We start from the raw sequence: 14,091 nt of genomic DNA, 5'->3' as shown, positions 1-14,091 counted from the left end.
TTTAATATGTACAACTCGTCGAATACTATATTCCCGTAAAATATAACGTTGATCGGATATTGATAACTATTTGATCGGATTAGATTTGAATAAAACAATGGACGGTGAAAAAATAAACGATTAACAGAAATCTGATCTGATGAAATAGTTATTGATATCCGATTTACGTGATTTTTTATACGGATATAGTACTCAACGAGTTCTATACATTGAACAGTTCGAATTATCGAAACGGGATCCAAAATTGAGTCTATGGGCCGGGCTAGACGGTCCAATCTTGTTCTTAAAACATGAGACAAGATGGACCCTCAAAACTTCTATAATTTATTAGAGATTTTCAAACTGATTTTATGCATTCAATTTTGACAAACAATTAAACAGTATGGTTCAGCACTCCTAAAGTAAAAAAAGGTTGATCTCTTCAATTTGGACAAACAATTAAACTATATGGTTAGCACTCCTAAAGTAAGACCAAGGGCTTAATTTTGTATATAATGCATTCCCTTATCAAAAGCGATGTGAATTAATTTTGGAGTGCTTTGACATTCGCTTTTTAAGTGGTTTATTGAATTTTTTTTTTTTAATTTTTAAAAGAACGAATGCATTGGAAAAGTTTCTTACAAATTTATTTTTTTTAAGTGCAAAAGTTGAGTAAATTTTTAATCTTCTTCTTTTTATGACAAACATCCTCTTGACTTTTTTATTTATTTAGATAAATAAACCAAAAAACCTACCTTATTTTGCTCACTCAAACAACCTCTCACTTAAAAAAAAGATATGGAACTTTCTTTAATTTTTGAAATTAATCAAAACCCTAGTGGCACCAATTTGTGACAAAAATATATTTTCTATCAAGAGGGAGATAAAATGCTTGTCCTTTTCTGACCCCATTTTAACAATAGTCTGATTCAGTTGTGTTTAGTTCATAAATTTAGATAGAGATTGGCCTGCATTTCTTGGTCAAGTTCTCTTTGCTCTGTAGAGCGTTGGCAGAGCTTTTAGTTGCTACTGTTGTGGTTTCTTCTAGTTTTTTTTCTTCTTCTCTATTTTCCTTTTTTTTTGGTGGTTTCTCACTAACTCTCTTGGCTTGAGCTAGCATATAATTGGAAGTTCTTCATGATGCCAACCTAGTGGATTCGGAACTTACTCTATGATGCTCTTTGCTTTTGCTCCCTTTTTATTGATGTGATTTCATATGTGATGTATGTTTCATTTCATCAATAAAGTTATTTTCTTTTGGCAAAAAAAAAAAAAAAAATTCGGATAGAGATTTGGAAATGAAGGGGGAAAGAGTGTGTACAAAGTATGTGAAATATAATTATATTTCATTAGCATTTTGCCTACTTTTTTTTCTTTCTTTTGTCAAAATCTTACTCAAATCCATAATCCAAACACATGTTAGTTTCTTGTTTTTTGATCAACAAAAGAAAAAATTTTATTGATGAAAGAAGCAGATTACAAGCATAACTTACATCAATAAAAGAGGAAAGTACAAAAAGTATCATAGCTAACACTCTACGATCCAACTAAATTGGCATCGAGAAGTCAATTGGCATCATAGCTAAACCTTGTTGGGATGGTATAGGTTACTGTGATGCTTATTGCACCTCTCCTTCTTGTTGATGTATATTTTGTAATAGCCGGTTTATTCATCAATAAAATACTCTTTTTTGGCTGATAAAAAAAATAAAATAAAATACAATCATTCACTAGCACTTGACCCATGGACTGGTGAGGGACCAATCCAACAGAGCAAGAAAACTGTATCAAGCAACAAGAAAATAAAAAGACACTAGATAGCCCCTCTACACTACAAGTTAACAAATGAGGCTGAAAACACAGCCTAATCACTCTCCTCTGCTTATAAACAACACCTAACCTTCATCGCTAGCACATGATAGTTTCTTGTTGTGGTGACATAGCTCTTTTAAATTAATTAGTCACCAGAATAGTTTCTTGTTGTGGTGACATTATAGGTTGATATCTTCAAAATTGACTCTCTCTATTCTTTTTAATTTTTAATTTTGTTAAAAGTAATATGGCTAATAAACACCCTAATGGAGTTTTAATTCAGACATATCAAAGAAATGAAACTTATTTCAATGAGCCCAGCCCTTAGGAATTCCTCAAAACTTCTAAATCATTCAGTTTTGAGATCAATTGAAGAAAAGAATCCCAAGAACAATCTCATGTTGACATATCATATAGTCATACTAATATAAATTTAATGAAGTCCAGAAAAATGTTGTAGTGATATGCTTTTTCCGTAATTATTTGAAATAAATCATAATTTTGATTGCAAAGTGATAACCATATCAGTTATGAAACATAATTAGCTTTAGACAAGGGTTCGTTTGTCTTTTAGGAAGTTCATTCCAGCACTGGAAGACACTTGTGAAACTACTAAGAAGTCAAGATCGATCTTAACCAAAATGAGTATAACCTACCTCAAATTATTGTATGAGTTTTGATTTAAAAAAAATAGAATAAAAATTCTTGTATAACTATTCAAAGCAATAATGAAAATGCAGTGGAGATGGTGGCATCATGTATATATTTAATTGTTTTTTTTTAAAAAAAGACTGTAATAAAATGGTATATGATTAAATCAATGTTCGTTAAATTAATCCTTTATACCCATAACAAATAGCATGAAAAGTAAAACTATTTGTTTGAAAATGTTGTGAACTATCATTGATTAACTTTGCTTTGATACTTTAAGTTTATGTAGTTGCATTTTCTTTATTAATTTTGTCTAGTGTTATATACATATCAATTTTTATTAATAAAGTTACTTTTTTTGGCTTGTAAAAAAAAAAAAAAAAAAAACTGAACCACTGAGCCTACTAACATAATTTTTGCCAAACGCCCACTAGTACTGCTAATGAAGTTTCAATGACATACCACCAAAAAAAACAAATCAATGCGTTTCCCTTTAGTTTTCTGAATTCAGTTTTACAAAAATTAAATTTTTTGTTTTTTGTAATTTTATGTTTTTAATAAATATTTTTAAAATTTTAAACATTTTTTTATTTTTTTAAATACACCTTACTTAAATATATTTAAAAAGTAAAATATTTGTGAAAAAATATTTCAAAAAGTTAATAAATACACAAAAATACAAAAAATATATTGAATTTTTGTTTTTTTTTATATTTTTGGTATTTAATGAATTTTTTAAAGATTTTTTTTTACAAAAATTATATTTTTTAAGTATATTTATGTTAGGTGCATATAAAAATTAAAAAAATTACTTAAAATATTTAAAAAATTTTAGTAAAAACAACAAATGCGAAAAAAAGAAATAAAGAAAATAAATTTTTTTAAAAAATATTTTTAGAAAACCCAAACCAAACAAAGTTTCAATGACATTTTACAAAATAAAATGTTAGAACTCTCAAATATTTTATCAATATTTTTATCAAATATCTTACATAAATGTAAAAACTGCACCATATAAATTTCATATAAATCTCATATTTATATGACATATTTAATAAAATATTTAAAATTCCTAATATTACTCTTTTATAAAATGCATTAACTTCTAATTTTTAAGTTGCCCTGGCATTATAATAAAATGTCAAGATCAGTGCAGCACAGTAATATAGACATGCCGTAGAAAAATGAAGGGAGAAGGACGACGCCTTGTCTGCGGAGGAGGACAGAGAGGAGGGACCAGGCCAGGGGGTAAGCGAGGGTTCAGGAGGGCTGATTACCGAAGAAGTTGAACCGGCCTTGCTTCGACCGGCTGCCGGAGTGACTGAGCCTATTCGGCGACAGGAGCGGCGACTGCTGCGGCGACGGGCTGTTGTGTCCGCTGCCTGGCAGCCTGTTGTGTACCATCCCCCCCTCTCTCTCTCTCTCTCTCTTCTGTGTGTAATGCGTCAATTTAGAGAGAGAAAGTGAGAGAAAAACAGTGAGAGCCAAAGAGGGGTTACGTTATGATCAGAATACAGATGAGACGGGATGAGAGAAGAGAGAGGATGCACGTGCTCTTGGGGGCATGTGTGTAAATGTTGTGGATGGAGGTGGAGGTGGTGGTGGTGGCGGAGAGAGGGCGGGGATTGTGGTGGGTCTTCCTCTGTGGAGGTGTTTGGAAGAAAAGGAAAATGAAAAATAATATTTTAGTATTCAACAATGATTCATCCCATTAAAAACATCATCACTAATAGCACTAATGCATTAAAAAAGTAAAAAAAAAAAAAAAAAACACAACTTCAAGACCAAAATATCACATCATTAATGGCGAAACTCACTGCCACCTAATTAGTGGGAGCACTAGTGCTCCCAAGCATTTTTCTTTAGTATTTAGGAGTGTATTTCGGGAATCATTAAATCAATGGAGTAGGCTACCTTTAGTCCAAATTTTGGACTAGAATGTGTTGTTTGGTCCGTGACATCCATTATGGGGTATCGTTTTAATAATTTGAACCGTTTATTTTGTCAAATATTTTGTATATTTTGTTTACGAAAAAAAATTAAATTGATCAAATAATTATAATTTGTTCAATTTATTACATTTGTAACTAAAAAATATATTATTTATTTTTTAGTAAAAAATTAAACAATTTATACTTATCAAATCAACATAATTTTAAAAACAAAATCATGTTCAAGTTCATATAAATTCAAATCAACTAATAATACAAAAAAAATTTTTCTCATAATCAAAGCATTGCTGTTTCAAACCACGTGGACAATTTTCTCTACAAACATGGTTTGTCATTTGTAAAACGTTTCCGATTCCTCACGGCATTCCCTATATACATCCAAAACTAGTACAACTCGCGAAAAAACTACTCCTTTAAATGACCATGACTTGTGAATAGCCCAACAAAGGCTGAAGAGATAACGGCGATAACAGCGCGGCGTCAAAGATACCATCTGCATTTTGATCCCATAGGGCTGTCCAACTAGACGGCGTTAAAGAACAACTCGCTTCACTGCTAACCACCGATGCTTCAGATTCCAGTAACCTCTCCTTCTTCACCGACCTTTCCTCTGTTTGTTCTTCAACCTCTCTCCGCCTCTTCGTGCCGGCGGAGGAGGAGTGACGCCAATTTCCTACTTCGAGTGGGAAGTTGAGAATGGCTTTGCTCCCACGCATCTTGAATGCGGCTCGATCGTAGGCCTTGGCGGCATCAATGGCAGTGTCGAATGTCCCTAGCCAAACCCTAGACCCTCGCCGCTTCGAATCTCTGATCTCCGCCGCGAACTTCCCCCACCTCCTTTGCCGGACGCCTCTGTAGTGCCTACTAAACGGTTTCTCTTCGGAAACTGCTGCTGGCTTAGTTGGCTGGCTGAAATCCAACCACTCGAATTTCTTGACCGGAGCTAGGTCGATCTTGAACAACGGCTTACGCTCGCTGAAGCTCGACCTAGAACTTGTCTGAGTGTTGAAGTTCACTGGTTTCGGTGTGGTAAGATCGATTATTTGAGGTTTAGACTCAATTCCAAAGTAATTAAATTGATTTTGCCCGAAATTGATCGAATTATGGACAAAATCAAAATTTCCAGTATTGTTAACTTGGTTCGAGTCCAGGTAATCAGAGATTGCGATGGTAGAGTCAGAGCTTAAAGTCTGTGAACAGAAGGAATAAGATTGAGAGCTTGAACCCTCGGTTTGAACACTGGTTGCAGAATCGAATGCTGTGAAAATCGAGCTGGTGTTGCTGAGGCTATTGATATGGAAGCTGTCAACAGGAGAGAAGTCGCCGAGGAGGTGTTGTTCGATGAGTTCGAGAGTTGAGATTTCTACTGGTGTCGCCATTGGTCAGTAAGTAAGCTCGCTCTCTCTCTTCCAAAGCTAGGGAGAGAAAGAAGATGAGTTTGTTTGAATTGAGGAGAGCTTAGGGTTGATGAGCGTGGAAGAGGCGAGTGGAAAGCTATTTATAGACGAAACCAAAATATGTCTCCCCCAAAAAGCGACCTCCTAACGTAAATTCTAGGATGGAAGAAAGAAGCGACCTCTTCCGTGTTCAAAGCCAAAAGCTGCGATGACTTGTACTTCTAGTGTTATTACTTGATGGGTTTGGTTATTTTCATCTTCGGGATTCCAGAGAGCGTGTGGATTTAGACAAATGATGGAACGTCTAATTAGAAGCGTCATTAGTGATGTAATTTATTGTTATTGTCAGTGTTGTGTCTGTTTTTATTATTATTTTTTTTCTCCTTTTCTTCTCTTCTACCTCATTAGAGGTGTCTTTAGAGTCTTAGAGGTCTCTAGTATCACTGGTGGATTTAATAGGTCTGTTGTAAGTCAAATTTTGATTATTTTAATTATTTATTTTTTAAAATTTATTATGCAATAATGTTTTGTTTCCTTAATCTTTCTTCTTCGAATCCCCGACTGCTCAAAACGACATTATTTTGGATTCTCTTACTGGTAATATATATTAAAATTCTCTTACTAATAAAATAAATTTCATTAAATAACTCTCTCGTTAAACGAAACTACCGTTTAAAACAACGTCGTTTTGGATTCGGGATAAATTCGAGCTTAGAAATTTTCGAGCTACGTATCATTACTCTTTATTGTGAAGAATATTTATGTAAAAAATTAAAATGATTAGATTTCGGTAGGTATATGTTTAAAAAGTATTCGTTTTTAAAAAATAAACAATTATTTTTAAAATTATAATTGTGATATAAATATATAGCTAATGAAATTCAATTATTTTAAATTTTTTTACATATATTCTGGTCCACCAATATTAAAAAAAAGAACGATTTAAATTATCAAAATTGAACTCACAATATGTCTACTGACTCCAAATACTCTCAAGTTAAATTGTGAATCTAAGAAAAATCAAACTCTTATTTGATCTTCACCGTTAAATTGAACCGTCATGGAGCTTTAATCTTCATCATAGAGGACATCGACGGCTAGAATTCGAGTAAAGCTATTGTTCTCCCTTTATACACTATGAGGGCATGGGATTGTTTTTAATTTAATTTGGATATGAATGAGAATTTTGATAGAATAATAAGAATAACTATAAAAATTAGATTACATTAAAGATTGGATATATAATAAATTTATAAGGATAAGTAAATCTTAATTTCATAAATACATGAAATAAATAATTAAATAGAGGGAATAGAATGATATGTTTAATTAGGATGTGACAAAAAAAAATTATTATTTATTACTTTTGGATGAGAAAAAGAAATAATTGGGAGATAATATATCTTTTTTTTTTTCTTTTTTCTATTTCATTTTTCAAATCAATATTAGATTTTTTAAGAATTTTCATATGGTGCTAACCGACTTCGAACTAAAAAAAATGAGGGACTTAGATGTTTTCCATCCATAATTTCTCTCACATCTCATAATTAAACGCTTGATTATAATTAAAATGAGGCCCACATGTTTGTCACATTAACTAACTAAAATACTCTTCATTTTTTACTAATTAAAATAGAAAAAAGATAATTCTTTATTTTGTCTAATTCTTTTGTTATTTATGTACTCTAACATTACTATTTATTTTATCTATTCATACACACAAACTGTTAAAAAAGTCTTCCAAGGCTCTTCAAATATTGCTAGAGTTGAAGAATTTTGTTAAAATAATTATGGTAATAGCCAACCCATTAGAGCTAATAAGCCTCATTTAAAGAGTCATTTGGAGATACTCTTATGATCGTTAAATTATGTAAAAATATCAAAATATAAAAATCTTGACACATTGTTTAACAATTGTGAATGTTTTGAGGTACAAAAATAAAAGGAAGAGGCTTCAGCATACTGTTGGGCTTCTTGAGGCCATCACAAGTCCCATTTTAATAATCTTTAATGGTTTGGATTATTGAAATGGGACGTGTAGTAGATCCCACAGGCCTAACAGTATGCTAGAGAAGCCGTCTCCAAAATAGAAATATTTATTGATTTTGTTTTGTTGGGGTTTCACTTGTTTTGATTATTCTGGAAAGATAGTTAAAAGTTAATTTCTGACTTTTTTTTAAAAAATTTGTAAAAAATGTAAGAGATGATATGATTTAAAATGGGTGAAAAGTTAAAAAATCACTTTTAACCTTCTTCCAAAAGTCAAAAAAAAAAAAAAAAAGAACTAACAGCTTTCAATAAAGCAAAATTGTACGTAATTTTGAGTACAACATTATAACTCATACAAACATACAAAACATGAAACACACATTAAAGAGGAGGAGAAGAGAGAAAGCTATGAATAAGTCATAGAGAGTGAAGATGATGCTTTTGACTTTGAACTTTAGGGTTTGGATGTTCAAACTATTACAATTTATTAATAGATGAGAACTTGCTTTTCAAACCTAAGATTATGGACTGAAAAAGGATTTATCAAGGTTGATTTCTTCAATATTGACAAACAATATAATTAAGCACTATGCACAGGAACGGATCTAGAATTATGTCTTTGGGGAATTATTCTATAGTTTAAAAAATTTGGGATTACTCTATATAATTTTGAAATTATCTACAAAAAAATTGGGGATACGAACTCTTATAATTTTAAGTTATTTTAAAATTTTTAATATAATACATGATATTTTTCAAATTTTTAAGGGTACGGCCGCCTCCTACCCCCTCGATCCGTCATTGGTTATGCAGGTTGATGTTTTCTAAATTGACATTTTTTTTATTCTTTTTTTTTTCCGCAAAAGAAAAGTTATATGGTCAAGTGCCCTTGATGTCATGGCATTTTGATTCAGAAATGTCAAACCCTGAGGAGTTCCACAAAACTTCCATATCATTCAGTTTGGAGGTCAACAGAAGAAAAGAATCGCAAAAACAATCCCTTGTTTCGTATGATTGTATAATATATATTTAATGAACTCCAGAAAAATGTTGTAGATGATTTGTTTTCTCTGTTGTTGTTTGAAATAAATTCATTATTTTGATTTTAGAGAGATAACCATATCAGTTATTATTATGTAATTGTTACTGCTTTTCAAAAAACTATTATTGTAGATTTTTTTTTGAGCAGCTTATTGTAGATTGTTGTGAAACATAATTAAACATTTAAATTCATTTTATCCCCATGTAGTTTGGGGTAAGAGCACTTTAACTCTCTATCATTCAAATATAGTCACAAAGTTCCAATGTGATTTTGGATTAAAGAGCTTCAGTTAGTTTTTCCATCTAAATTAAAGAAAGGTGTATTACACAAACCATTTTTAAGAGTTGGGTTTTGTTTTCTTAAAAATTGTAATAAAATTAATACAACAAAAAGACAATTTTACTCCTATTTTTTCCAAATCTAAATTCAGATTAATATGTTAATTAAAATATAATTAAGAATTGATCTAAAATATAAAGATAATTAATAACAGATTTAAAATATAATTAAATAAAATATAAAATAAATAAGAATTAAGAATTGATCTAAAATGTAATTAAATTAAAATTAGATTAACATGTTAGAAATGATAATAAATAGCTAAGAATTGAGGATTAGTTGTGATCTAAAATATAATTAAATTAAAATTAGATTAAAAAGTTAATAATTACATCAAATAATTAAATATTTAGGGTTAATTTTGAACTAAAATATCATTAAATTAGAATTAGAATCAAAGTTTAAGAATTACAATAAATGATTAAGAATTTATAATTAATTGTGATTTAATTGAATTAATACTAGACATTATAAATTATGTGTATGAGAAATAAGAAAGAAAGAAAATAACAAAAACTATAGAATTTGAGGGTATTATAGTCATTTCACTTCTATAATTAATGGTGGACGTGTGATTATTTTTAAAAGATAGGGGGTATAGTACTATTACACCATACTATAAGGAGGTAAATGAATTTTGCCCCATAATTAAATTGAGGCCATGTATGGGAGCATGCAAAATTAGTCCCCCCCAAAAAAAAAAAAAAAAAAAGCCAACTTTGTAAATGTGTTTTTGTATAAAATTAAAAAATTACTAAACAATTTAGTTTCCAAACCAACGCTGAGACAAAATTATGTTGTCTTTTAATATAATAATATCCTAACTCGTTAGGATGTTTTTGGAAGTCTTAGGTGTGGTTTGGAGTTAATGTGGATAGAAATAAAAATTTCAATTGTATATATAAAAAAAAAAAAAAAAATGGTGAATGACTAATGTGCAAAACTTATTTTTTTAGTGGCCAGTTATCTTTTTTTATTTTTTTAGTGACTTATTTTTCTTTTGTGGCTTTTTTAAGGCAAAAAGCTAACTTTCCAAACAACCAATAACCTTACAATTGTAAATGAGATGTGATAAATCTATGGCATGGTATGCACAGCAAAAACAGGACACATCATAACAAAATTATTATCATTTTAGGTGTTAGTTATGCAAGTTTGGATTCATTTGGGAATAACTTTTTAGCTTAATTTATTTTTTTTAGTTAATTTAGTCTAACTAAATTGGCTCTGTTTAAGTAGATTTTTTTGACTTTTTGTGACAGAAAAAATAAAATGAGCATGATTTAAATATGATATTTTGTTATTAACTTGTTTAACTTATTTTATCTTTTTGTGTTCTTTTAGTCCCAACCTACTTGCCAAACAAAAACTTTGTGTTAAAAAGCTAGGAATAAATGAATTTATGTTGTGTATTCTTAAAATGATAATTTTGAGCCATTGTCAATACGTTATGAAGAGTATAATATAAATGTTATATGTATCATTTGTACTTGAAATTGTTTTGAATCATTTTAATTAAAAAAAAAAAAAAAACAAATGACATATTGGCGTGTTTGTTATAGAACGTTATATATATATTACATGCACTATTAGGGTACATAGACGTATTCCTTTTTTAAGATAACCATCGTAACAACTAAACAATATTATCTGTCATGTTCGTTGCCGTTTTTTCTTCCTCTTCTTCTAACTACTCCAGAACTCATTCAAATTTACAAGGCTGACTTGAACAAAACCAACAATAGGTCCAAACATGGTGGTGAAGAACTCGAACATGCTATAGCTGCTACATCTTTTTTATCTGCAACCTGTTATCACCATATATGTCTGGAAAAAAATTGACAGAAATCCCAACATATTCTTACCTGATCATAAATCAATAATGCTACAGACCTTCAAAAAATACATCTCTTACTCACCTGTGATTGGTTCAAAAAAGAAAAAAATAAATAAAAAAACAAGAACACATGATTGATTCACATCATTTTGAGATCATGAGAATCTCCAACTTTGAGGTCTCAAACATTTTTTTATCGGAAATATATATATACATTCCAGAAGCAAGTAATTGTTTCCCTATCAATGAAAAGAAATTTAGTAATTTTTAATTTTTTTTTTTTCTTTGGGTGCACAATTATGAGAAAACATATAAAAAATGAACACAACATAATTAAACACTATCAACACAAATTGTCATTGAAAGCACTCTATTCATTATCCGAATGTGAAGCACATCTTATCACATCAAATATGTAGAAACAAAAACAAATGTGAAAACTGATGATAAAGTGATAAGAATCATTTGTTATTCATGTTCCTCTAAATTGAAATCGCCTCTTAATTTTTTTTCCCCTCGTAATCACAAGCATTGCCGTTTGGAACGACACTTTTTCCACATTAACTGTCTAAGATTTTTATGAATATTTTGAAAATTCAAAGAAATGTTATCAACATAATATTTCTAAAAATTATCAATATAATGGATAAACATGGTTTCCATTTTTAGAAAGTTTACAATTCGTCATGACATTCCTATATACAACTAACAAAAAAGTACATCTTGAATGGAAAAATTATTAACTTTCATGAAAAAAATGGTGAAAATTTTGTGATCCTTAGATTACACTTAAAATAAAGCACCACACACTAATCAAGATAATACAAGGATTATAAATTTTTCATGATCATTTTCATGACAAAATTTTTATGATCCCTAACTTTTTCCTTATTCTAGGGTACTACATGCCATTCTTGTTATCGATCAAAATTCATCATACTTTCTATATTTCTTAATTTTTTTATTTTTATTTTTATTTTTTATTTTTTTATTGACAAATATTAATTGTTAATTGTTAAATTAACACCTATGAAAAAAAATCTCTCCAACCATGACAAAAAAAACCTAAAGGCTTACACCGCCTTCATAATTTCTTAATTACCTAATACAAATTTATAAAATCTCATCCCTCCACCATTTACAATACATCCGGGTGCCCCAACACAAACCTTCTCGCCTAAATGACCGTGAGTTGTGCATAGCCCAACAATGGGTGAAGAGATAAAGGGGATAACATCAGGTCGTTAAAGATACCGTTCGCATTTTGATCCCATAAGGCGGTCCAACTTGACGGCGTTAACGGACTACTCGCTTCACTACTAACCACCGATGCATCAGATTCCGGTAACCTCTCTTTCTTCACCGACCTTTCTTCTGTTTGTTCTTCAACCTCTCTCTGCCTCTTCGCGCCGCCGTTCTCCGCCTTAGAGGCGGTGGAGGAGGGTGCGGAGGCGGAGGTGGGTGAGCGACGCCATTTTCCAACTTCGAGAGGGAAGTTGAGAATAGCTTTGCTCCCACGCATCTTGAATGCGGCTCGATCGTAGGCTTTGGCGGCCTCCATGGCGGTGTCGAATGTTCCCAACCAAACCCTACACCCCCGCCGCTTCGGATCTCTGATCTCCGCCGCGAATTTCCCCCACGGCCTTTGTCGCACGCCTCTGTAGTGCTTCCTCTCCTCCGTATTCGACGATTTCTCTATTGAAAATGCAGGTTTACTCGGCTCCCCGAACTCCAACCACTCGAATTTCTTCACCGGAGCCAGGTCGATCTTCAACGACGGCTTTCGCTCGCTGAAGCTCGACCTAGAACTCGATTGATTGCTCGAATTCATTTCTTCCGGCCTCCTAAGATCGATTATTTGAGGCTTCGACTCAAATCCAAAGAAATCATTTTGATCGAAAGTGATTGAATCGGTTACAAAATCAATGATTTCCGTGCTTTCAACTTTGTTGGAGTTCAGGTAATCGGAGATTGTGATGGTAGAGTCACAGCTCAATGTCTGTGAACAGAAGGAATCAGATTGAGAGCTTGAACCCTCAGTCTGAACACTGACGAAGCTCTCAACAGGAGAGACCTCGCCGAGGAGGTGTTGTTCGATGAGCTCGAGATCCCAGATTTCTACTGGTGTCGCCATGGTTTAGCTCAACCAAAAGTTCTTGAAGCTCCGATGAGTTGAAAAGCTTAAATGTGTACTGAACTTTAGAGAGAGAAAGTTGAAGAAATCTAGAGAGAGAGAAAAACGATGGGGTTTGAATTGGATGAGAGTAGACGAGATTGGAAAGCTATATATAACCGAAAAAAAAAATTGACTTCCTTACAAAAGCGACTTCTGACATCAGCTTTGCGATTAATGAACAGAGCAGGACTCTTCCAAAATTCAAAGGAATAAGATATGATGCAGTGAAAGTCAGGAGTATGTGTTCGTATTTCATCTTAGTCGTTGGATTCTTCTAGGTACTTCAGTCGTCATCAGAGCATCATCCGACGGCTAGCATGCGAGTCGTTCGTTTTTGTCCCGTTGTGATTTAAAACTACCGACAAAATCCAGCATAACAGCAACTTTGCTTGGTTCTCAATTTTTTAAAAACAGTTTTCAAAAAATTTTATATTTTTATTTTTTGTGTTTTTTTGTTTTTATTAAATTTTTTAAATATTTTATGTAAATTTTTTACTTTTTAGACATACTTAACATAAATACAGCTAAAAAGTAAAAAATTGTAAAAAAAATCTTTTAAAAATTCACTAAATACCAAAAACACAAAAAAAATATACAAGAATTTAGTATATTTTTTATATTTTTATGTATTTCTTAATTTTTTAAAATATTTTTTCACAATTTTTTTTTACTTTTTAGACACATCTAAGTAAGGTACATCTAAAAAAGTAAAAAAAATGTTTAAAATTTTAAAAATATTCACTAAAAACAAAAAAAATACGAAAATCAAAAAGCTCTATTTTCAAAAAACTTAATTCAGAAAACTTAAACCAAATACAGTGAATATCATTATTGAATAACCGGCTGCTATATGCAATAATTAATACACACATCAATGTATTAATTAATATTATGTTATTATTATGAGAAATGTTTGG

At 31.2% G+C, this 14,091-nt stretch overlaps 2 protein-coding genes across 2 annotated transcripts; both read right to left on the bottom strand.

Annotated features, from left to right (window-relative positions):
- Window positions 1–4,595: 4,595 nt before the first annotated feature.
- LOC114323727 (ethylene-responsive transcription factor 5) lies at window positions 4,596–5,993 on the bottom strand. The gene has a single exon (XM_028271379.2). It carries the CDS (start codon window positions 5,771–5,773, stop codon window positions 4,808–4,810), a length of 966 nt encoding a protein of 321 aa, XP_028127180.2. The 5' UTR covers window positions 5,774–5,993; the 3' UTR covers window positions 4,596–4,807.
- Window positions 5,994–11,946: 5,953 nt separating this feature from the next.
- LOC114323728 (ethylene-responsive transcription factor 5) lies at window positions 11,947–13,265 on the bottom strand. The gene has a single exon (XM_028271380.2). It carries the CDS (start codon window positions 13,130–13,132, stop codon window positions 12,176–12,178), a length of 957 nt encoding a protein of 318 aa, XP_028127181.2. The 5' UTR covers window positions 13,133–13,265; the 3' UTR covers window positions 11,947–12,175.
- Between the last annotated feature and the right edge of the window lie 826 nt (window positions 13,266–14,091).

The sequence above is a fragment of the Camellia sinensis genome, chromosome 13, assembly GCF_055761805.1.
Source record: "Camellia sinensis isolate YWXY chromosome 13, ASM5576180v1, whole genome shotgun sequence".
NCBI classification, from domain to species: domain Eukaryota; kingdom Viridiplantae; phylum Streptophyta; class Magnoliopsida; order Ericales; family Theaceae; genus Camellia; species Camellia sinensis.
This window is presented reverse-complemented; position numbering and strand designations above follow the sequence as displayed.

Bases quoted from the DNA above. Each gene is read 5' to 3' on its own strand.
- LOC114323727 (XM_028271379.2), bottom strand. From the start codon at position 5,773: ATGGCGACACCAGTAGAAATCTCAACTCTCGAACTCATCGAACAACAC.
- LOC114323728 (XM_028271380.2), bottom strand. From the start codon at position 13,132: ATGGCGACACCAGTAGAAATCTGGGATCTCGAGCTCATCGAACAACAC.